The sequence below is a fragment of the Tachysurus vachellii genome, chromosome 25, assembly GCF_030014155.1.
Source record: "Tachysurus vachellii isolate PV-2020 chromosome 25, HZAU_Pvac_v1, whole genome shotgun sequence".
Lineage (NCBI taxonomy): Eukaryota > Metazoa > Chordata > Actinopteri > Siluriformes > Bagridae > Tachysurus > Tachysurus vachellii.
Window position 1 is genome coordinate 8,108,446 of NC_083484.1, and position 26,480 is coordinate 8,134,925.

Consider the following 26,480-nt stretch of genomic DNA (forward strand, 5'->3'; position numbering starts at 1 on the left):
TTTGAGATTTGCATGATTGAAATCTCCAGCAATAATAAACAGTTCATCAGTGTGAACATTCTGCAGATCGCTAACAGCCCAATAGAGTTCACATAAAGCCTCTTTAGCATTAATGCTGGGGGGAAGGTATTCCCCGACAATAAAATACGTGTTGAATTCCTGTGGTAAATAAAATGACCTGCATCTAACAAACTGTACTAACGATGAACAGTAGCTAGAAACAAGCACAGAGTTCTTGCACCATTCCTTGTTGATGTAAACACACACCACCACTGCAAGCATTACCGCACAGAGCTGCATGTCTGTCGGCGCCAAATGAGGTGAGCCCATCTAGCTGAATAGCAGTGTCCAGAATTTTGTCGCTGACCCACGTCTCCGTGAAAACAGGCACAGCAGTTTCTAAACTTTTGCTGTGTAGTGCATTCAAGTTAGATGTAGTCCAGTTAATTGTCCAGGGAGCAAACATTTGAAAGTAGAATGGACAGAAGGGCCGGCCAGCTAGGGTTTGTTTTTAGTCTAGCACGGACACCTGCCTGATTACTGCGCTTCCTTTTCCTCAAGCACCGCTTTCGGCGTACCCTTTCCTGGTCCTGGTATCAGGCAACGCCGAGGACTCGAGACCAGGTCTTCACAGCAAGCCTTTCCAACACGTCATTGTGAAGGTTGGTTGGTGGACGATTTCTGTACTGTATTAACTTCTGGGGGTTGTTTACATGAACACCGCTGTCTCTGGTTTCCATGTACTATGAATAGTCGGATAAAAAATGCAAATAGCACCATATTATATCCGGAGTGTCTGCTGCGTGCTACTGCCGTGCCGCCATCTTGGTAGGGATAGTTTAGAATTTACATTATAAAATACAGTGAACCCATAGGAAGCCATCGCCCGAATATTAGGACTGCTGGGTCCTTGCCAAGCACTTCTAGGTTACCACAATTTAAAACATGCATTTACTCCCTCATGTCGTGTAGTATTGTCTGAATACCCTGCGATTTGTAGCCGTGTTGTTCTCTTGTTTGATTTTCACCGTGTATTGACCTTTGACTTTTCTCGATGTAGAAATTTAGATTTTTGCACTGTACTGACAGATGTTGTGGACTTTGGACTATTTACTTGTTTTTTTATTATGATTTTGCCTGCTGCTTCTACTGTGTTTGCCCTGTGTTTCTTTAATAAATTCCACAAATGGATTCACACCTGCTTCAGGCACTATAAGAACAACACGCTTCCTGCCCTGAACCCTCCAGGTTGGCTCTGCCTGATGAGTTTTATGGAACTTCATCAAAGCCCATGCAGCAGATGAGGGCCTGGGTAAGCCCAAATAAATTACTTCGACAATGGGTGTGATTTTACTGTGGCTAAGTTGGACACCATTTTGCCGACTTCCCCGAAAAAAAACCCTAACCCCTACAGTGAGCCCCTCTCCTAGTCCACACAGTTTACCAATTTTAGTCCAGATCCATCTTGCTAATCAGAGTCATTCTGTCCCTGCCCAGATAGACTCTGGCTCGGTAGTCAACCTAATCCTAAGACCTCCAGCTCCCCATTAAACCTTGTTCAGCCCATTTACGGATAACTATTGTGATAAACAACCTATGAATAAGGGCCTTTTGACACACCAAACTGTTCCCTTCTCGGTAGATTGGACTTATTCATGTTGAGAAAATAACCTCGCCTCACCTCCTAAAAACCATGTCATGCTGCATTTCCCCTGGCATGTACCCATGACCCTCACATCTCCTGCCGCTCCAAGGAGCTCTCCCACTTCGTCTCATTGTCTTCTCCACTGTTTCCAGAGAAGCTTTCGACTCCTGTGCTGCACCAGATCTATAGAAAGGCCATAATCTGCAGGATCCATCCACGTACCACAGGAGTACTTTGATAGAGGGTTTCAGCAAAGAAAATGCTGTCATTTGACCCCCACACAGACTATGGGACTGTTCTGTTAAGCTCCTTCCTAAAAGCACTAACCCCAAAGAACAAAGTTTTTACCCTCTCCATCCCATTTCAGTCAGGACCACTTCGTCAATGAAGGTTATTGTGAGCATACAGTTAGTGTTGGCGGGATGGTTCTGTTCTGGGAGACATGAATACCCCCCTGCAGGCAGAATCAGAACCGAGATTATTACAGGCTCGCTTATTACGGGTTTTTTTTTGTGAGAGAGAGAGAGAGAGAGAGAGAGAGAGAGAGAGAGAGAGAGAGAGAGAGCGAATAGCGAAGGATTCGATCGGTGCTGGCTACGTTCTATCCGGAGGAGTCAGGGATGGAGGAGGGTGTTGGATCGAGGCAGCGGCGATGCGTAGGAGCGGCTCGAGGCGAGGATTTAAAGGAGGGGAAGTCGTGCCGGATTGGTGCGCTTCGAGGACAGCTGATTAGCAGCTGATACGGCTTACTACGTGGCCTGCCTGAACTAACGCGATGCTTGATTAATAAGTGCTATGGGAGAATATGTTGAAGAGGTCCTAGCCACTGGTTTCTTAGACTGTTCATTGATTGCAGTGGCCTCAACACCATAACAGACCATTATCCTTACCCTCTGCCAATAAGCCCCCCAGCCCTGGAAACAAGATCATTAAGGACTTGCTCAAGGTATGTCATAGTGTACATTGATGACATCTTTATCTAATCAAGCACTCAGGAACAACACATAAGCCAAGTAAGCATGCCAAGTCCTATCATGACTACTGCAACACTTAACTTATGTCAAGGCAAAAAAGTGTTTCATAGATCAATCTCCTTCCTTGGTTATGTGATCAGCGATATGGGGAGGAGATGGACACTAACAAGGTCCGAGCAGTCACAAAATCGCCTGTACCTGTGACAATCGAGGAATTGAAGTGCTTCCTTGGATACACAAGTTTTTACTGACAGTTTATCATGAGCTACAGCTCAGTGGCTGTCCTTCTGACTCTCCTGTGAGAAAAGCCTTAAAAACTCCAGTGGGCCCCCGTTGATCAAAAAACATTTGAGGATCTAAAAACCAGATTTACCACAGCACCCATCCTCCGGCACCTGGATCCCAACCTGCCTTTTGTTGTCGGAGCTGGGCAGGGCCATTTTGTTACAACGTCATGGCTTGCAAAGTAAAATTGTTCCCCTGCCTCTTTTCTGGAAAGTTGTCACCTACAGATTTTCACTGTGTATTGACCTCTGCCTTGTTGTTTGAATTTACATGTGTGCTGTAGCGATTTGGATTCTGTGCTGATGGATATTGTGTACTTTGTACTATTCTCTGTGTCACATTAGAGTGGAGAGATTGATCTAGCAGCACTAACAGATTTTCCATATAGATGTTTCTCATAGATTTATTGGTCACATACACAGCTGAAATTTTTAGCAAGTGAAGAAATTTAATAAACAATATTTTTATATAGAGCAACGTTATTTCTGTGAAAGTGGTCTACAACTATAAGAATCTCCAAGTGAGACGTCTTCTATTCCTACTGAAAGGCACTTTACATTTGCAGACTTTACAGAAATCTCAAGCCTAAATTGCTCAGTTGTATAAAATAAGGTTAAATGTAAGTTGCTCTGGGATAAGAATGTCTGCCGAATGCTGGACATGTAAATGTCATCCTTACTGTATGGTCTTTCACTGTAAGTGAATAAGTGAAAGCTCTCCCAAAGCTCTAAGTACATGTAAGTCACCCCAAAAACAGGAATAGCAGATTCTGGAAGGTTGAATAAAGTAAAGACTAATTTGGTTGCATAAAAGATGTAATGGTCGCAGCAGGTCTTTTTTTATTTGTATCTTACATTTCACAACTTAAAGACATTTCAGTTTGTAATACTACAAAATGTGGAAAGGTTTAACCATGGCTCACTACTGTTTAACGTAAGGTTTCAAGGGTAACTCCTACATGATCACTGGTTACAGTTGAATTGATCAAATGAGTGAATTTTCATTTTTCTTATATATTTTCCCCCTTATATCTTTCTCAATTACTGTACGTTTATGCAGATCTTTTTATTCCTTTATTAAAAAATAAATAAACAAACAAAAAAAAAACTTTAAATAGGCATGTAGGTTACATTTGTGCTAGTTTTTAAGATAAATGACTGAATTGTTGTAATACAGGAAATTATGATATTTGTATTTATGGCATTTTAAAAAAGTTATTAGTATCTAGTGCTCTGTTCAAAATAAGCATAGATAAACAGGAGAAATTAAAACCTTTTTTAAGCAAAAGTGTAACTTTATTCACAAAACATCCTCAACATGATTGCCATTACTTTGTAAACACACATGGAGTCACCTTGAAAATATATAAGATATAAACTATGTATGGGAAAAGGTTGTTAATTTCCCCTCTGTATGTAGACTTTTGGGATACTCTGTAGAGGGAAACTCTGACATACAGACAGACAGACAGACAGACATTCAAACTTGAAGTTGTGGTCAGCTTTAAGATGGATAAAACTGTCTACACCATTATTTATCAATGGATAAAGGACACTATTTATCAATGGATTAAGGACACAAAGGACTTTAAGAGAAATAAATAAACAGAGCTTGTTTTTCAGTACTAGTCAGATCTTTTTCCTGGTTATTAATTACATTTTTAAAAACTGTCATCAATACACACCAAACAATGTGCATTGAAATAAAACTAACAATAATCTGGGTATTCCTTAGAAAAACAATTTGTATGTGAAAATATTATTTCAAGTTAATTTAAAAGTACATTCATTTGCCAAATCACACACAATACACCATTAATGAAAATAATGTTTCTGAAACAAACCCCTCCAAAAAATCTCTAGATAAAAAAACAGTTACAAAAATGAAAGCATCTTTTAATTGTTTTTTTTTTTAAACAGCGCATTTCATGTCATCATACAACAAAATCTCACTTTTAATCCACCAGAAATATTGAAGCCAGAAGAACATAAATCACAGCTATGAAAAACATAAATCAAAACCTATAAAAAATATAAAATTGAAACATTACTACAATCTGAAATCCTCAGTTTTGACTAGTACCATAGCAAAACATAATTTAAATTCACTTATTTTGGAACATGTACACAACCAAGCAGTCAGACAATTTTGAAACACTAGTTCTGTTTTTTTTTTTTTCCTTAAATACAACATTATGCCATGCAGAGGACATGATATTAAATATTTATTCAAACAAAATAAAATATTTATTTAGATTTCTCTCTCAATATACTGTATTTTTTCAAGTCAAAAACACTCTCCCTCCCTTTTAAAGGAAAACAGACAAAATAAACCTAATAATTAAAAAAAACAACAAATTTTCTATAATGTAGCTGCCATCATTAGTATGGCTGTATGTGTTAAAATCAAGGTTTCGGCAAAAGGTGATTTGGCACAAAAAGAAAAAAAATGCCAACAGTATGGTATGTCTGATTTTGACTTTAGGAAAAAGGAAAAACATTCTGTGCATTGCTGTTGTTCGGGAGGGAGTGTGTCCCCTGAACACTTATGGGAGGCCAGTGGTGTGTAACCCCAAGCTGCTGCTTACTGCAACATGCTTTTAATGGTCTTAGCAGTTGATTCGTCATTCAGATGCTTTGTCGTGTACCTGTACAGGAAAAAAAAGATTAGACTGTTCATTTTAATATAAGAACTTAATTCATCTTATGAATTAAATATCTATGTAGATACCTGTTGAGAGAGCCAACAACCCGTGTTTTTATTGTCAATCTGTATTTGTATGCTATTTATATTAATTAAAGTATTATTGGGCTGCTTCATAACAATGTATAGTGCAAAAGATAAAACATTACAAACAAAAATTTCATGGCATATGTTTCTGTAAAAGGTGGCTCATCCAAATTATTGCCTGACCTGGCTCTCACAAAATTTTATAAGATAACATTCTCTGAACTGTATTCACAACAAGGTGTTTCCACTTGCCTCTCAGTATGTGTTTTTTGGTTTTTGTACCATTCTGTGTAAACTCTTACACTTGATCACACTTTTTCTTCATTCTGATGTTTGAAATTAACATTACCTGAAGCTTTTGACCTGAATCTGCATGATAGCCTTCTGCTGCTGCTAAACGATTGGTTGATTAGAGAAAGGCATGTATGTGCAGCTCACAGAGAGATGATCATTTTCCTAATAATGTACACATGGACATACATACCTACCTACCAACAATTAAGTAATTAAGTACATTATATGTACACACACACACAACACGCACACACACAATTATATGATTCCGGTCCAGAAGGTGTCTCCTATTTTTCTTACCTGAGAGCATTTAATAAGCCTTCCACACTGTTTGGGGGCTGATCTCTGAGAACCTTTATGCATCCTTTCATCTGTTCAGCGACACAAATAGTGCAGTGAGGTTAGAATAATTATACTCACACTATGATAGACCATAGTGACAGGCTTGATATGTGCTTGATTTCTCGTTGATTTGATTATCAAGGTGCTACATGAAAAATTCAATATTTTAACGTTTGTTTTTGATCCATATGAATAAGCATTATGATTAGTCCCAACAGTACAGACAATCATAAATATTAACCTAAACCAGACTGACATCAGCATTCATGAAAGAAGAATCAGTTTATAATTAAAAATCTACTCACGTCTATTTTGGAGGACTTGGCGAAAGCACCGACAGGATGTACATAGTCATAAAGGATGATGACACCCACCATGACGCGCAAGCAGAACGACACGGTGGCCTCACTGCTGAAACGGCTACGGTACTCACTGCAAGGGTCACACATAAGATACTTTGTGACTGACACTAAGACTTTTAAATCAGTCATACTTTACATTTTTTAAATAAGTGAGGAAGAACAACTTACGGTGTCTCTAGCATGACTTTACACACACTTGCCATAGTGCTCAACACATCTGTTGTATTCTCAATAGGTAAGTTCTTGTTCTGTAGAAAAATACAATGTCTTTCTTCAGAATTTGGTCCTTTCCGTATCTTATTGACATGGCAATTAGGACTGTGTTGTTCATTTTAACTGGAAGACTGTCATTTCCTACCTCAGATACAAACTTTGTCGTGCCATCACTCAGCGTCTTCAGCATGGGTGTGGCATCTGCATAAAATAGTGATATTCTATTGGCTAGCTCGTTGTTGACCTCATTTTCTCCTTCTGCCTGCAAAGAAATACAGAATTCTTCTCATTTATTTGCAGAAAAACACAACAGTGTCAGGAAGAAAAAGGACAGAAACTGTAAATCTTATTACAGCTAAACCAACTATATCCAAAATATTGACAGAACAATAGGTATGATTGTAGGAAACAGTAATTCAAATGAGATTACATACACAGTTAAATGAGATATATAAACTGTTTCCCAGTGTGGATATCTCATGGATGCTAAACACCTGCCTGTAAGATTCAGATACTGAAGGAATGTATTAGAACTCAACTTTTCAGCATAGTATGCCCCCAGGACCAAGGCTGCTAATGCATCATTCATAACTCAGCACATTAAAAATGATCTTAATTATTTATGTTATGGTATTAATTATGTAAATAATTAATTTAATGTCCTGTGGTAGTCAAATGAGAGGCTGATAAAGTGTTGGGATGATTATGCACATGGTGAGATGGTCAGCACTACTTGACCTCTGGCAGAACTGAAAGTTCTAGAAACAGCTGTGATGTTTAATCCATACTTAATTACAGACTCACAGAGTTTAATGTATGCTATACAGAGCTATTACTAAGACTACAAACAAATACATTTGTTTCGTTTCCTCACTCAATTTCATGAATGACTGAATTCATAGTAGAATAAATTACATACACCTGCAAATTCTGGTAGGACCAAACCCAAAACATGTCCCAAATTTAACGCTGGTTTAGTACCTGCTCATGGCTTAAGGCTACTGAGCTGACTTGCTGTACTGGGGCTCTAGGGAGCAGCCATGGCTGAGGGGTCACTGAGCTCAGCAGAGAGGAAAGAGAGGGGATTACCAGCCACACTCTTCTGGGATCAGCATGAGGAGGATCTCATGGGTGAACATTAGGCAGATCTCATTTCAGATTTTAGGTCTCAAGAGAAATGTATCTCATGGGTGTTTGTATGTACAGTGTTTCAGGTGCATGAGTGTGACTCCTCAGTGCACTTCTCAATGCAAACACCTCAAATTTATCTGGCCTGTGGAGGCAGCCGTTACTCAGTCTCAGTGGTCCCCAAAGGGGTGTTTTGGACCTGTGTGATGGACATGTGGTAAAGACAGCACTTATTCAGATACAAATTGAAACAGTGAGAATGAAATAAATAGTGTGATTGGAAGAAGAAAATTGGATTGGACGCAATATATTATACAAGCAGATAGACCTGCCTTAGCGCTCTATAGGTACTTACTGGGACGTTGTTAATTCTCATGCGGTTCAGAGTCCTCCTGTAGTAACTGAAGTCATTCTGGATGGCAGGATTTGTCATCTTAGAGGGAAAATAAGATTTAAAAAATATTAATAATTCTGTAAATTAAGCCGCGTGTGTGTGTGTGTGTGTGTTCTTTGTGGCACTGCTGCAACTACCTTCAGCACAGACTCAAGTTATGAGTTATAGGTCAAGTGCATGACCTTCTTAGACAGGAAAATTTGACAAATGCAGAAAAAAGTATTTGAAATGCAAGGCACATAGACAGGATTAAATGGATTATGACTCTCCTTGACCCTGGTTTTCAAAGCATTTGGCTCATTTTTTCTCTAATTGATCTCATTAGCTGTTACTAAGCAGAGGTAAGGTACATTAGACATGATGCCAGTGTATAGAAGAGCATGTAGTGTAGGATTATATAATTAAATATCATTATATAACATTCTATATTTATGTTCATCAGACTATTTATACATCACTGTACCATATACATATCAATCACTGCAATCAGATACTACCGTTAATATATATTTTATCTATTTATTCTCTTATTTCAGTTTTTTCACCATAATTTCACTATATGCAATATATGTTCTATATTATTTTGTTTACATCTTATTTGTATTTTTTTATTCTTTTACATTAGTGTTAATTGCCTCAGTTTTTTTTTTTTTTATATCAAGGAGAGTTGTAAAAAACATTTCACTACATGTCGCACTGTGTATGATTTTGTATGTGACATCAAATTTAATTTAGCTTTTAATAAAACCTCCATGATGGTTTCGGAGATCTGAGTTAGGTGAAAGGACGGACAGATTCAGGAAATCATGATTCAGGTCATAATTCATAATAATAGGTAGTTTACTCAAAAGGACAAGGAGACTGAAATTTCAATGAGATGTAACATTCCAATGGACAAAGCAACTGTATGTAACCACAGGTTTCATCCTCACATAATAACGCCTCTGGTGTAGCACATCATATTTCCACCCTCAACAAAACGGAACAGATGCTTTGGCTAACTTGAGGTTAGTCTCATGCGATTTAAATGTTATAAATAAGTCTATGTAGGAGCTGTTTTTTTCAGGGGTGTGGTCCATTACTGTGTCGGCTCTGCAGAGTTAGATGGAATATTCTACCCTTTCTAGTGTACTGAATTACACTGGCAGGCTAAATTAGGTCACAGTACCAAGCTGATGCACCAAGGAGGGCAAGGATGGATGGCATGCCACCTTCCACCCCCTACCTGTCTGCTTTTAGCACCCCCATCTGGGGGAATCTTTAATTGGGCCATCTCATCTCACTGCCTTGGGGTGTGTGTGTGTGTTCATTCTAGCATGGAGGGAGTGAGAGAGTGGGAGAAAATATCTTTGGGACAAACAAGGCTCAGACTAGACAGAAGTGGATCTGATTGCTTGTGACATATGAGGTCAGCTTCTGTGGCCACATTAGCTAAAATACATGCAAACCCTTTAAAGATGTAGCAGTGTCTCAAACACAGACATGCAGGTCGAGTGCAGTAGAAGGATGTGCATGAACTAACTGACGGGAAGTACAATACTGATGAAGGGCACAGACGAATATTTGGGTAACTCAAAGTGATGGGGTTTTATTAAAGTCTCTACTGTGCAGTTGAAGCATGTTTTTCTCAGAGTTTTAAAGGGAGTGAAAAACACTGGAGGTGTTGCCAAAAATAATGGTGGCCACCGTGCAACAACGAGAAAATAAATGTCTCACTTGTCACTTTAATCCAACTGTAGATCCCTTGGGTATTGAACAGGTGCACTACTACAAGCAGTCTCCTCATTAGCTAAGTGATAAACGCATTATCCTGCAATTACTGTGACTTCGAAGCATGTTACTCTAATAAGCCTGGACATTAACCAGCTTCTGAGGAGAAACCGTCCTCTGTTGTGACTTGAGTGTTAAGAGTTTTACATTTCCAAAAACATTCAATTTACCAAGTTATAAAGGAATCGGAATAAAACACGATGGGGAGTGCTGTCAAATAATCAGCGTTAGGGTAAAAATAATCAGTGTTGGGGTTAGTTGATGTAGTTAAATATTTAGCATGTAACAGCATGTGCCAAAGTGTTTTATTCCTCTTACACCATACCAATTTGCCAATGATGTAAGACAAGTTCATTCCTGTTATTTCTGTTTTTCAAATATAAGACAAAATAGATAGAATGCCATTACTATCATTATCCACAGTTGCACATTTTTAATGTTACTGCTGCTGCTATTATGGCAACATTGTTTTGCACATATGTAATATATAACAATTTATATTTCTATATGTTTTTAGTCTCCTGCTGCATAGTTTTTTATTTTTTTAAACTAAGTTTGTATTTATGCGTGCATTTGATTTTTTTCAACTTTACTGTATTATACTTTTTTTACATAGTTTACTTTTTTGTACTTGTCGGGCATTCACTGTGGACAGCAAGCACATTGTACTGGGAAACTTGTTTCCTTACTGTGCACAGGACAATAAATAACTTTAAATCTTAAAGTCTTATCCTATATATATAAACCTGCAGCTTGTCATGTTACTGAGAAACCAGAAAGTGCAAACATCTCTGTCCTGGTGACGTTCCACTGTCAGAAAACATACTGAACTTTACAAAGCATTGACACCCAAAACTTTATCCAACATCTCACTACATCGATGATTAGATGGTTTTCCTTGTAATTATTTTTTCTAAGTCCGCTTATTGTCCGCTTATCCACATAATAGTCTTAAATTATGTGGAGCACCATATAAGTGTGTGAATATGTTGCTCCTACTAAACACTATTCTGTTGTGCCCAGCTTTGATGCCACAGCAATCTCTAACTGGGAGCAAAATCAAGAATTAAGAAATGAATAGTGATGTGGTGTAATCCTGAATAAAAAAAACATAAGGAGAAAGTTGAAACCCAATGAGCTTTCATTCTGTAATTCTATGTCATATGTCTCTGTTCTGTTTGTACCAATAATCTAAAAGATGCACAAATGAAACGTGCACTCAGTTTGTTCAAGGAATGGCATACTGATAAATGTCAGATCTATTTAGAGTATTTTGATGATCTGAAAGCATACAGCCTGTTCATCTGTAATCAACAGAGTCTCCAGAAACGTTCTTTTGATAGTTAACTGTTCTTTTACATCTTAGTGTAATAATACATTTAATTTTCAATAAAACAACACAAAAACCCTTAAGCAGGATAAGGATGAGGGCTCCTGTGTAAACAGAAACCATTACATTATTTGAAAAGATAAGAATGTCTTCATGATTATTTCTCCTTTAGAGGTGTTTAGAATTGTGAAATGACAGCAGGTATAAACAATTAATAATAAAAGTGAATTAAAAACAAAGGAGCTGGCTATTCATGAAGTAAAATTCTTTGTCGTGTGAATGGCACAGTCCTGAACACTTATGAACACTGTCGTTTTTGAGAGACTTATAGACTCTCAAATAAATAAATTAATAAATTCTTATTCTGTAGGCTATATTAGGCTATGCAAAAAAGGCCCACAATTGGAAACTATTCAATAAATATTTATAAAACCTACAAACAAGCCCTAACTACACTCTCCACTGTAAAATCATGAAATATAAAATAGGAAAAGGTAAATATGAACACACAACAGACTGTGATGTCATCAGACAAATAAAACATGGCGTGAAGCAGAGGCTCTGAACACTCTGAAGTATATTATTTTCATATAACAGCATATTGAGTGTGCAATTCTGCTTATACTACAACTATTTTCCATAACTATTAATTCATTGAGAAATTAATTAGCTGCTGTTTTATAAAATTATCAACACCTTCAAAAGTGTTCAACAAAATTCAAAAGTGCAGTGGTATAAACGATTAGATTTCATCAGTCTGTGTGTGTGTAGTGTGCTTGAAGTGTGCAAACCACCTTCAGTTCATCAAATCGGAGTGTGAAATGCAGGATCTCAGCAAACTGCTTGGCAAGGGCCTGTTCTCGCTCCAGGTGCTGTGTGGCATCACTGTATGTCTCGTTGGTCAGGGCTCTTAACAGGCTGTGCAGAGCTGCTTCTGCAATGACAAAGATCAACAAAGGATACAGTTTACAGACATTTAAAGTTTAGATTTTCTTTTCTCTAAATGAGATAAAGTCTTCATGTTTTGAAATACAACATATAAATGAATTTAGCATGCTTTCTGCAGTGATATTCTATATAGCTATATATCTGAGTGTATCTTCAATTATATCAGATTGCATGAATATTTCTTCATTATTATTGAACCTATTTTCAAATATGTTCATAATAAAATCTGAAATAATTTTATCCATCTATTGGCACATGCTTCTATTAAGAAATAAACACAGAGGCATGAGTTTATGTATCTCTTACAACAGCTTTACTTAATGATGTCTTGTGGTCCAGTGTTATACTAGATGACCAAAACCCTTAAGTGAGCAACAAGCTGAGCTTAGCCTACATCTTCAGTTCTTATTGTCTCCCTTTAATACACAGCATAAACACAGTGTGCATCAGGGATCACATTACATAACACAACTCAATTTAAATTATAGCTACGTTGTCATAGTCAAGCTGGCTGATTCCAATTAACTTCAGCTGCAGCTTTAATCCAAACTGGCACTGGAAAAACATTAAATAAGAAAAGAACTGCTTTGCATTTTCAAAAGTTAAAAACATCATTTATAATGAGCCTTTAAAAACAGTTAAAGGTTTAAGATGTAGAATTAACCATGGTCAATACACAGTTCCAAGATTTCGACACAATGACATTCAAAACAGAGAATCTAGCACCCTGGCACAGGGGGATGCTGGGGATGGAGAAGTGGGGGATGTCACTTTATATCAGATCAGTTCAGCCCAAAGCAACGTGGGAGATTGCAGTGAGGGAAGGATGAGTGTAAAGTGGCATGCCAACTGATCATGCTAAGGATAAAGCTGGGCTGATGTACTTTCTGAAGCAGCATTTGAGAAAAGCATCAATTTTATTTACCATTTTATTTATAATATATAATTACTGAGTTAAAAAAAACGGCACTGTTAATAAAGTAATCAACACGGACAGGTCAAGCCAATTTGGGCCTTAGTGTTGGGATCATCTGCCAATTTGCCGCAAGACAGTTAAAGGGTGCTGGTGACCTGATAAGTGAGTTCAAGTCAAATTGGCGGGTAAAACTGACCTACTTCACTGGGTTACATCACACATTTAGGGTGAGGTTGTGGATTACATTAGATTAAAGTATTAAGGGCAGATTTCAAGGAAAGACCCAGCCTGGAGTCTAGTCATGTTTCTTCTGCATGTTTCTTTCCCAATGATGCTAACGTTAATGGTGTAAAGGGTCAGGAGGCTGCTCACGGCTTTAATGTTCATGTTCATCTTTCTGTTTGGTCACCAACAAAATTATAGCCTCTATTCCGCACCCTTTTAACATATGTCTACATTTTCATCAGAAATTATAAGTACAGTATATACATTTGAAAGCTTTTCTATTAAACACTGATTGGAACAATTTCTATGAAAGTTACAGTTAGAGTAGAATTGTGAATGTTTTATAAAATTAAATGAACTTGTTCATGAAGCCTTATAAACCCCTGTAACCGAACAGTCTTTCATATGTAGAATAAGCTATGGGACATATAAGATATGGCACTCACAGACTCTCCAGAGTCTCTCAGCTGTTTGTTTGAGTTGATACACAACATCTGATCAGCATTTGCTAAAAGTTTCTGGAGTTAAATAGACATGTTGAGAGCAACAAAAAAAATGAAAATGAAAATAAAATAAATAAATAAATAAATAAATAAATTCCTGACATCGGTGACACTATTGCGCCTTCAAAAAACTCTAGCCAACATTATACTCTAACTGCTCTATATCATTAGCAGGGTCAGCCACAGATTTGACTGTAAAGAAATGAGGAGTTACCTAATCTCTGAGAGAACTCGTAGAACTTTTTAAGTTTTCCCACAAGTGGCACAACAGCAGCCCAAGCCTGGTCCTGCAACGCCTCGTCATTAGGATTCTGGATTGCCTGAAGAAATAAATAAATAATACCAGAGTGACATTCAAAATAGGAATTAAAAACACAAGCACAACAGGAAAAGGGTTATCAGAAGCAGAGCTGAAAGATAGTACATCAATATGAAAATGTACACAAGCTTTATACTACACGTTTGTTTATTTTAAATAACCACATAAATCATAAATCAGTGTTTTTTTTTTTTTTTTTTACTTTTGAACTTTCTTTGAATTAACCTTTGATAAACATGGTGTGTATCGTGTTAACTGTAATTAATGGTTTTGCCAATAAAAAAAGAATGCGGTGTGAATTAAAAGAGAGAATAAAAAGAAGCATTCATCTTCATTCACCAGTAGTTATGGCAAAGCTGGCGTGCTCTGGCAACTGAGTTGGTATAGCAACAGTCACTGTGGCAACATGGCCATCAGTCACATTGACACCCTTTCTGAATAACTCAAAGGCGTGATCAATTGAGAAACTGAATACCACTACATGGGATGCCTGATCGCTTGGAGCTTTTCCAGTGCATGTGTCTACACACTACAAATACAAATATAACTAAACCCCATTAAATTCAGTAACATTGTTGTTGTATACATAAAGCCAAGCTTCACATTCAGTGAACTTGCATAGAGATGTAGATGTGGTAAGCTCAATTTCTATTCATATGTTCCACAACTATTCATATTACTAAACAGAAACTGTCAGCATGCCTTGATGAAATATGAATGTTTTTAAGAGAAGCAAATAGTTTAGGCAGTTAAAACACAAAACAGTTTGCACTATAGGGGAATTTGTTTCACACGGTATTCTTCTAGAAAATTCTAGACATTTCATTTCACCATAAACCATTATATATTACAATATTGCAATATGTTTATTATTATTTTATTATTGGTCTATCATATTTTGATCATCATATATCTATTCGATTTTTTGTCTATTATTTATTGTGTGTGAATATGTCCTGACTTTATTGACCTTACATTATGGGTTTTGTTCAACGCCGAAATGTGGAACAAGAAACTAAAGAAAACCATTTCACTAAATTACATCACATGCATGTAATATGTACGGGACAAATGGAGAACCTTGACCCTATAAAAGACCAGGCAAACATTAAAAGGCTAAATTTGTGCAAAAAAAACAAATGGTAATACTGGGTAAGTTTTGACATACTTTTCACTGAATACATTTACCAGGTTTTTTTTTGTTACTAGTATGTGGTTTTGAACACAGCCATAAATATACACAAATAATCATTTTATTTACACAACCAAAAAAAATTCTGAATTTCCACCTTCACCCAACATTAAAGGCTATTAGGAAAAAACGGTTAATACTTTCAACTTTCTAACATTTCCTAACATAAAATCAGATTTATTAACAAGCAAATCCAAAAAAAAAACGAGAAGATAAGAAAGTAAGTAAATGAGAAGAGATAGATCTGTTTGTACCTCTCTTATCTCTTTCCCAGCCCCATTGTAGGCCTGAAGTTCATCAAGAATCGCCCGAGCATCCTTTAGAACCACATCCACTTGCTTCCATGTCTCTCGCTCTGCATCCGTTGGCTGTGCATCTAGAAAACAAAAGATACACATACTTGCTATAATCATACCAGACCTGAAACTGTATGAGAAATGTAAAAATAATCTCGAAAAAAGTTTTAAAAATTTAATGCAATAAAAATGTCATGCCGTATTATATTTTTAAATGCCAGTTCACATGTGGCCATCATAGAATGACTCACATCAAATTGTTTCTGAAAACTGTATCAGTAACATTTTCAAATGCTGCATAGATTTGGGAACAATTAACACAGTGAAGAAGAAACACATAATTTATATTAAACAACTCTGTGTTCACACTCTGTAATAAAAAAGTTTATTTAATACTTCATGCATGTTTCCTATATAGAATGGTGAGGTTTACATCTATCAAACAATACTGCTTGTGAAGAAATAAACAAAGAAATTAATACTACATGAGAAGAAATAATCTAGGATTAAATATGTCAGCATTCTTCTCCATTCTTCACCTGCTGTCGTTCACAAGCCAATATACAATCGTACTAGCTACAAACGTTATGCTACAAACGTTCCCTTGCTGATTGAAAAGAAAGAAGTCGCTAAAGATAAAGAAGTCACTGTGGTGAAGTTCATGTTTGGTAAACTGCAAGATAAAAAAAAAAAACACATCTAGGGCTAAAGAGAGCTACATGACTTGGACAGGAAAGGTAGCTAAGAGCAGAATAAGAAAAGCCCTTTGTCTTCTGTTCCATTTTAAAAGACAGATTTTGCTTCCTAGTGCTAAGACTTTGGATGGATCACTTTAATCATACTGAATGCTTTAATCAACTGAAAATGGAAATTTAAGACACATATTCAGGCAATGTTTAATTTTTGGCCTGTAAAAAGGAAGTCATAGTGAAACACCATAAAATGGTATCTTATTGGATTTATATAACATATTCATATAACCAAGTGAGTTCTAATCTCATAACAGACAGAGTGAAGAGTTGTTGAATGTTCTTGCTAAGATTAGTCTGAAACAATAGGTAAAGTGTGTGGCACCAGCTTTACAGTGCTGTTACGTTAAATTCCGTTTGGATCACAGCCGTGAACAGTTGAGCACTTTCCCACTGTAACACAGCTGATGCACCTCATGGAGGACTTGTTAATTAGCTGCTGAATCAGAGAGTTGTGCACTAAACACTGCAATGTTGAGACCCAGCAGGAAACACATGTGCTCTACTCAGACCTCCACAGATGAGCTTATTCTCATTTATGGAGCAGTAAAGAAAACTGTGGAATTTTAAACACTGGAAACTTCTAAGAAACAATCACAGCCACAGCTTTGAACTTCAGCGAGCTTTAAATACAGAAACATTTTTTAAGCCTCAAGCCTTTCACTAAGCACATGTATGTAGTTGATGCTAAATTTACATATGTGTGCATATGGCAGTAAGCGTCCAGCTGAGGGACGACGACGTTCTATTCTTCGATTTGAGGGTAAATATAATATTTGATTGCTTGTTATTGAGGAAACTGTTCTTGATTTTAGCTTATTCTGACTCCAGACATTATACACTGCTGGAAGCTGTAATTTGGAAAAAAAATAAAAAAATACAGTAAAAACTCAAGCTGGAGGCCTTGAAAATGAAAATAGCCTGTCAGGTATAAGTTGTAAGATGATATAGTTTTTGGATTTTATTATTGCTGCATAAACTCCTTAATCAATTTGGATAATGAATCCAATAAACAGATGAGAGACCCCACAATGCCAGATGCAGCATTATGCTCCAACAAGCAATACGTGTATGAGAAGAACAGAATAAACTACTGAATACTTTACAGTGAAGAGATCTGGACCCCCAAAGCTGTTTTTTTGTTTAGTTTTATTATGAGGTGTAGGTTTAATAGACATATTTTGAAGTGGCTACGTAGTGGCTAGATAAATGATAAACTACTAACTGATAACTGTGTGTTATAGGACATTCACATTGAAATCTTTAGCTAGTTATTCACATTGAAATCTTTATCTCTATTATTGCATTGGGAGCAACAAGGGAATATTTTGCCAAATAGATGAGGCCTCCGCTGCTCACTACTTCAACTCTGAACACAGTCTGAAAAGTTTATTGATGGAATTTGTTCATTTGTTTCTCAGTAAAGCAATCCATGTCAAGCTTATTGTTTGTAGCACATACAGTGCAGGTACAGTGGATTGGGATAAGGTTGAAAATGCTTGAATTTTCTTTTAAACATATTTGCACATCAAATGAAAAAGCACACAGAAACTCACTTTCAAAATCAAGGAAGAAGTTGGGCTCTTCATCAAGGTCTGTACACGTCAAAACTTTTAAAAGGTTCCCCATGACAGATACCTAAAAAGAGAAAGAGACAGGTTTGTTCATTTGACCTGAACATATGTACAGTATTTGTATGGAGACAGACAACAAAAAAATCAATATAATGAGAATCATCATTAGTGTTCCGAGGCATATTATAACCTCTTGTGTCTCCCATCCAAGGTGTGGGGCTTTTATTGCTTTCAGTCTTTTTCTTGCTCAAGTGGTACCAGGACCCAGATGTGACACCCCCACCCCCCCACCACCCCCCCACCCTCCAGACAGGCTGTGTGGTTTTCCTGCCCGAGAACACCCTACCAGATGTCATCACCAACCGCAAGCCTTGCCACACACCCACACAGTGCATGTGAGTTACAGGAATCCCTGTGCTTTGGTCCCTCATGCCAACCGTGCGTGTCTGCTTAGAGCTTAAACTCAGTTCCCTGTAGAGGGGCCCCAAGCTTTCACTGTCAGAATATTAGGAAATAAAAACACAGTTTTTAGAACAGTGCTCTAAATAGCTTTAGTTCTGTATCCTCCTGGGAAAAGGACGCAGGGTTAAGAGCATTGTGGTCACACTACAGGCCACGATGTCTTCTCTTTTCAAAGCGACAATTTCATCGTGCAAAAAAACACCCTGACGCTTACCTGAGAGTTCGGACCTGACACACTAGGAAGCGGCAAAAAGAGATTTGTATGAGTGTAATGCTGTGATTTCAGCAACAGCAGAAAACAACAAAACGACAGCACAACATACCAACATCTGAATTAAGATGTAAACAATTTAAACAATTGCCACAAATGAATCTACAATATAATCCAGTCAACGTGTGATCCAAAATATCTTCAGGTCCTCCTGCACCTTAGTTTTGAAATTTGTGCCTGCAATTAGTTCATTTACTAAAAATAGGAGAATATTTCCAAAGAACCATGCTGACTCTTGTTAATTGTGAATAGAGACATTACTAAGAAAAATTAAGCAGCAGTTGTATTGGTGCTTCTGGTGAGTGTATGTGGCTGGTACAGTAACTTTGCTTTCTGCTAATCTGCCATTGAATCTAGTATAACACACATCGTTTGCTAGTGTGAGTATAGGGTGAGGCATTAAAAGTCGTGTTAAAAACAGGCACAGTGGGGACTGAAGCCTTGGTTTTGTGAAAGTGCATTCAACATTGCACCTGTTGTGGATAATTGATATGGGGATTTGTCATTACATAAAGTAATATATTCTTTTGACTATAATAAATATTCTTGTCAATTGCTGTTGTCAATGTGAACAAATATTCATACAGAAAATAGGCAGAATGAGACTCTGAGGCTTCTGAGGTAACCGACTAACACTGTACCAAGCATTTATTAAGTTCAACCCCAGTGTTAGCTACAGATTCATGGGCAGGAATCTAAGGTATTTTACAGTTGGGGGATTTTGTCGGTTGATTCTTAGAAAGTGTGCACCTGGGAGAGAACATTTTCCCAGGCTACCCTCTCCTCTGATGAGTGGTAAAACCTGTAGACTGCAGAAAACAAGTTCATGCAGTCCTCTGGAAATTCTCACACACATCCCACACTTTATCAATGACAGATCACAGAGAATCTGCCTTCCCCATATGCGAGGCCAGGAACAGTGAAAAACACACAGGTGGTGAATAACTTTGAAAGAAGAAGAAAAATGATAGCATCAGAGGCAGGAAGACAGAGGCAAAGGGAGACTGATGTCAATCAGCACTCAAACTGTTCCTTTTCCCACGCTAATAGTGAGGTTGTTACATAATCTTGTGCATAAGCATTCAGAGATTTTTCCCCAGTTTTCTCCCTATTTTACTCATGGCCAGTTCCCATTCATCAGGCAGCTGTCCACATCACACATCAGCTACCAATGAGAGAGCAAAGACTATCACATGCTTCCTCTGAGGCACATTAAGCCAGCTAACTGATTGTTTTTAACCTGCTGTTAATGCAAATTGTTTGGAGACTGAGACATACTCTTGGAGGAAAGCTCTATCTGCCCATTTCTGCATCTATTAGCTCATAGATGCCCATGGCTGGCTAGTGGCTGATAAGGAATAGAGAGTTATGCCATCCTTCTCCTTCTAAGTGCATGGTCAGTTTTGCTCTCTTGGGTTCCTGGCTATGGATGACTGTGGAATATTCAGAAGAGTCCAAACCGTAAATAAGATAAGATATATCCGATTAGTAACACGCATAATGTTGGGTCCGTTGCCACAGTTTCCAAAGTGGAATGAAATGCTTTGATTCTGCATTTTTTTCTAATTACATTTTATTTCAATTCTATTCTAACAACAATTTTTTATTCAAATCACATTATTGACAACTTGAGGGAAAAGTTGATCATTTAAATATATACATGAATTTCATGATTGAGTTCAATAGTAATTAGTATGTCCCATAGAATTCGAGCTACCATGAAATACACAATTTTTCAAACACTTACGGTCCAATTTAGATCAAATCAAATCTCCTCTAAACAACTGCTTCAGTAATCTGACACAATCTGTACCTTTTGTACAATCTAGCAGTTGGCATGGTGAATAACCCCAGTTTATTTACATTTAAATTGGCACCTAGTAATAGAGCAAAATATTGAATTGAATTAAATATTATATTAAATATTACCTTAAATTCTAAGCATTAAATATTTCAGGTATTGAAAATGTACTTTCTTTATTTTAAATTTAAAATTCTAAAAAGTTCTGTTTATTTTCAAAACAAAAAACTAAATGTAAATGTAGACATATTTCTGCAATAAATTATAAATAACAAAAAAAAACAGGGCAGGATACACCCTGGACGGAGTGCCAACCCATCGCAGGGCACACACACTCTCATTCACTCACGCAATCACACACTAGGGACAATTTTCCAGAGATGCCAATCAACCTACCATGCATGTCTTTGGACCGGGGGAGGAAACCGGAGTACCCGGAGGAAACCCCCGAGGCACGGGGAGAACATGCAAACTCCACACACACAAGGCGGAGGCGGGAATCGAACCCCGACCCTGGAGGTGTGAGGCGAACGTGCTTACCACTAAGCCACCGTGCCTCCCACATGTTAATATTAATGTTATAAATATTAAAAATTACAAAATATATAATGATAAAATGGCACTGTCATTCGCAGGATTCTAAACTGACGTGCGATAGAGATAGCTGTGAGAGACAGTTAGTGAGACTTACAGTGTTAGGGCAAGGCGGCATACCACATTACAGTCAAGCTCATGAAGCTGAGGACACACACACCCACAAGTATGTGGGAAGCATTACAAACACATACAATAAGCTTATGTTACAATCATTTGCAGACTGCAGACTTTTGCAATCACCCATCATGAAGGTCACACTTGACTGGTAGTAGCATTCCAAGTTCCATGTGATGTCACAAAAAAAGTTTAGTCAGAAGTGTGAGTTGATTATGACAAAAAAAAGACGTGGAACTTTGACACTTGTCATGTCGTTGACCAACGATGTATCCAGACATGCAGACAACACAGCTGAAGTGCACTAGTGTTCAAACAAAAAAGGCAGAGTCGACTGAAAATCATCCAAAATAGGTTACATGCTGTGCCTTCTTTGAACTGGTCTTGCTGTTGATTGCATACACACATAAATAGGATGTAAGGTTCTGTCGAAACCACACATGAAACAATATACCTAAATAGTAATAACACTAGTGGTGTAGTAGCATATCATTTAAGTGCAGTAGTATTTTGCGTTTTTTTTAGGTACAGCTTAATGAGTATCAGATAAAAAGCAAAGCTTGTTTTTCATCTACCGTCTGCCTGATCAGCTGCACTGCCCATACATATCTAACTTCTTGGGTGTCACCGCATGCATAGTAGCACTTACTGGGTGGTGTTATCATAGTAAATCCTCACTGAACAATAAAAAGAAAGCAGAATGCAGAGGTTGTTATTCACTCATCTGCACAACACACTATATTTCTATCATTTACTAACAGCCCACCAAATTGAAGAACAATTTATTTGTATAGCGCTTTTAACAACTCACATTGTCTCAAAGCAGCTTTACATAAGCATAGAAACACAATAAAAATGTCAAAGTTTAAGGTTTCAAATTAAGTATCTCTAACAATTTTCCCCAATAAGCAAGACGAAGGGGACTCTGGCAAAAAAAAAATCTCCCTGAGATGATATGAGGCAGAAACCTTTAGAGCAGATGTATTCAACTAAAATTGAAAGAGGTCCAGTAAGAGAATATTTCTTGAAGCGAAGGTCCGGAAGATCATAATGTCTAACTAGTTAGTGTGATATATATTTAAGTAGCCTAGAAGTTGTATCAACATCTGCAAGCAATCAATACCTGACTGTCAAATCAAATAAATTGGGTTAGGGTTAGGGTTAAACCTAGGTTATGGGTTAGGGTTAAACCTGGGCCTGGGCTTGGGTTAGGGTTAAACCTGGGCTTGAATGGAGTCAGGGCCGTTCTCATACACATGTGGAGGTGCTCATTAGTGACCCTGGAACCATATTTAGTTTGGATTATGTTCATTGTAGAGAAAGCTGCCTCGCAGTTGTATGTAGAGCCAAACATGGTCAGGATGTATAGGGCTACTTCCCTCAGACCTGGGAAAGCTGTCTCAGGGACGCTGTCTTCAGATTTGAGTGGATAAGTTTGTTCAAAACCTTTATGTTTTGTCTCATAATGGCTTTTCACATTGCCACTTTTAATAAGTGCCACGGTTTCTGTACATATGAGACACACTGGTTTAGTGCTCCAGTGGGAAGTATGAACAGAAATGAGAAAACAGAAGCGCCCCGTCAAGTTTTAAAGCATAACCTTTTGTTTTGGCCGTAGGTCCGGGTCCGTATTGGACAGCTTCTGGGTCCGGACCCGGACCGCGATCCGCCTTTTAGTGACCTCTGCTTTAGAGGAACCAGACTCAAAAGTAAACCCATCATCATTTAGGTGACACTGGACATTAAGTCATGTAAATGTAAATAATGTCCTTTCTAATGAACAAATTCCTTAAGTCTTCAGAAAAAGCTAAAACTCTGTCATCCCTTATAGTTTACATCCTCTGTCGCCCTCAGTCTCCTGACTCAATAATAATTCCTTAATTATTTATCTTTGTGCAGTTGTGAAATTGGTTCAGACACTTGTCCTGTTGTGCGTTAGCAATAATAAATGTACAAGCATACCAGTGTGACTGGGAGAACTGACATGGAGAAATTGTGGAAGGAGACAAAGACTAGGGACAGCAGGTGGGAGAGATTATTTCAAATAGTGTGTGTATGTGTGTGTGTGTGTGTGTGTGTGTGTGTATGTGTGTGTGTGTATGTGTGTGTGTGCGCGTGTCTGGGAACGATTTAGACATCATTAGAGAAGACGGCTCCCAATAAACCAAATTAGTGGGTGAGAATTCAATTTTAGCAGGGCAGAGGGGCAGAGCAAACATCAGTGCACCCTTTAATGTGTTCCATCCTCACTTTAGGGATCTAAATATGCTTTCAGCTCAACACTGTGCTCAGTTCCTCAGCTCAGTTCCCTGAACTCCTGCTGTAATTAAACAGCTTGTGTGTTTTAGATGAACCCAGAGTCTCAGACAGGCAGAAGAAGAAAAGACAAGATAGAATGCCATATGGATTCCTCAGGTTAGAAGACATGTAGTTCATATGAATTACTGTCCTCTCTGTCTGCATCACTGTGTGGTTTTGTGTCTAATACTCCTAGCTGCAAAAACATTAGTCTTTGTAATGTAAAACTAATGTGCTTCTAATGAAAATGTTTTACAACAGATTTTTGGCTAAATAACCCTTGTGTCACCTGAAAAACATCCATCCATCCATTCATCCATCCATTTCTTGTACCATTTAACCTACACATTGTAACAGGGACCCTGAAGCCTATCCCAGAGGACATGGGGCACCAGGCAGGGGACATGCTGACCAGGGTGCCACTCACAACTGCATGCACACTCAAACCTTCACTCATTACAGACAATTTAGATATGCCAGTCAACATACAATGCATGTTTTTGGAGTGAGTGAGGAAACCTGAGAACCCAGAGAACACTCCAAAAAGTACAGGGAGGACATGAAACAACACAGGGTTAGTGGCCAGTTTGGAACCCCAAATCCCAATGTTGTGAAGTAAACCTGCTACACATCTCACATTTTTGTAAACATTTTATTAGGTCTTTTCATGTGACAACACTGCAGAAATGAAACTTTGCTCCAATGTAAAGTAGTGAGTGTACAGCTTGTATAACAGTGTAGATTTTCTGTCCCCTCAAAATATCTCTACACACAGCCATTAATGTCTAAAACGCTGGCCACAAAAGTGAGTACACCCCTAAGGGAAAATGTCCAAATTGGGCCCGATTAGCCATTCTCTCTCCCTGGTGTCATGTGACTCGTTAGTGGTACAAGGTCCCAGGTGTGTTAAATTTGGTGTTATCGCTCTCACTCTCTCATACTGATCACTGGACGTTCAACATGGCACCTAATGACAAAGAACTCTCTGAGGATCTGAAAAAAAAAAAGAATTATTGCTCTACATAAAGACGGTGTAGGCTGTAAGATAAGAGGTTTGCCAAGACCCCAAAACTTTACACACAAACTTATGTAGTTTAAGTCTTTGGTTCTTTTAATTGTGATGATTTTGGCTCACATTTAACAAAAACCCACCAATTCACTATCTCAAAAAAATAGAATACTTTATAAGACCAATAAAAAATATTTTTAGTGAATTGTTGGCCTTATGGAAAGTATGTTAATTTACTGTATATGTACTTAACACTTGGTAGGGGCTCCTTTTGCTTTAATTACTGCGTCAATTCAGCGTGGCATGGGAGGTGCTCAGTCTGTGGCACTGCTGAGCTGGTATGGAAGCCCAGGTTTCTTTGACAGTGGCCTTCAACTCATCTGCATTTTTTGGTCTCTTGTTTCTCATTTTCCTCTTGATAATACCCTATAGATTCTCTATGGGGTTCAGATCTGGTGAGTTTGATGGCCAGTCAAGCACACCAACACCATGGTCATTTAAGCAACTTTTGGTGCTTTTGGCAGTGTGGGCAGGTGCCAAATCCTGCTGGAAAATGAAATCAGCATCTTTAAAAAGCTGGTGCAATGACTTTGGTTTTCAAAAAGCACAGTGGACCAACACCAGCAGCTGACATTGCACCCCAAATCATAACAGACTGTGGAAACTTTAACTGTGGACTTCATGCAACTTGGGTTATGAGCTTCTCCACCCTTCCTCCAGACTCTAGGACCTTTGTTTCCAAATGAAATACAAAACTTGTTCTCATCTAAAAAGAGGACTTTGGAACACTGGGCAACAGTCCAGTTCTTCTTCTCCTTAGCCCAGCTAAGACGCCTCTGACATTGTCTGTGTTTCAGGAGTGGCTTAACAAGAGGAATACAACAATGAGCCATCAGGACTGCAGAAAAGGGAATTATGCAAAAATGCTGTTTGTGGACTACAGTTCAGCGTTTAACACCATAATTCCCTCCACGCTCACCTCTAAGTTGGAGGTCCTGGGACTCAATGGATGGCTGTGTCAATGGATCTCCAACTTCCTGACAGACAGACCACAAGCCGTACGACTGGGCAAACACAACTCATCCACCCTCACCCTCAGCACTGGAGCTCCCCAGGGTTGTGTTCTGAGCCCCCTGCTGTACTCACTGTACACATATGACTGTGTGGCACTTCCACCACCATTATCAAGTTTGCTGACAACACTGTTGTGGTGGGCCGGGTCTCCAATAATGATGAGACGGCCTACCTACAGGAGACTAAAAACCTGGAGAGATGGTGCCAGGGGAACGTCAGCATGACAAAGGAGTTGTTAGTGGACTTCAGCACAAAGCAGGAGCGGTCATACCAACCGCTAAACATCAACGGGACCACAGTGAAGAGAGTGGACAGTGTCCGGTACCTAGGTGTTCACATCACACAGGACCTGTCTTGGTCCTGTCACATCAACACCCTGGTGAAGAAGGCCCGGCAGCGTCTGTACCATCTGAGACGCTTAAGGGACTTCAAACTACCCTCTCAAGTGCTAAAGACTTTCTACACCTGCACCATTGAGAGCGTCCTGATGGATAGCATCACCTCTTGGTTCGGGAACAGCACCAAGCAGGACAGGCGAGCCCTCCAGTGGGTGGTGCTTTCAGCTCCTCTTACCATCCACACAGAGCTCCCTGACCTGCAGGATATCTACAGCATGCGGTGCCGGTCCAGGGCCAGGAAGATTGTACAGGATCTCAGCCATCCCA

General features: G+C 38.4%; 1 protein-coding gene across 1 annotated transcript in view; it reads right to left on the minus strand.

Moving 5' to 3' along the window:
- Nucleotides 1-4,177: 4,177 nt before the first annotated feature.
- fam49bb (family with sequence similarity 49 member Bb) overlaps nt 4,178-26,480 on the minus strand; it is a 57,122-nt gene continuing 34,819 nt past the window's right edge. Inside the window, exons 3-12 of the mRNA XM_060861761.1 lie at nt 18,172-18,253; nt 15,825-15,946; nt 14,274-14,379; nt 12,262-12,401; nt 8,329-8,406; nt 6,991-7,107; nt 6,801-6,880; nt 6,576-6,702; nt 6,229-6,299; nt 4,178-5,551 (exon numbers count right to left, since the gene is read on the minus strand). Of these exons, the coding sequence (XP_060717744.1) occupies nt 5,488-5,551; nt 6,229-6,299; nt 6,576-6,702; nt 6,801-6,880; nt 6,991-7,107; nt 8,329-8,406; nt 12,262-12,401; nt 14,274-14,379; nt 15,825-15,946; nt 18,172-18,244 (978 nt within the window). The 5' untranslated portion in view covers nt 18,245-18,253 and the 3' untranslated portion in view covers nt 4,178-5,487. The remainder of the gene's footprint in view (nt 5,552-6,228; nt 6,300-6,575; nt 6,703-6,800; nt 6,881-6,990; nt 7,108-8,328; nt 8,407-12,261; nt 12,402-14,273; nt 14,380-15,824; nt 15,947-18,171; nt 18,254-26,480) is intronic.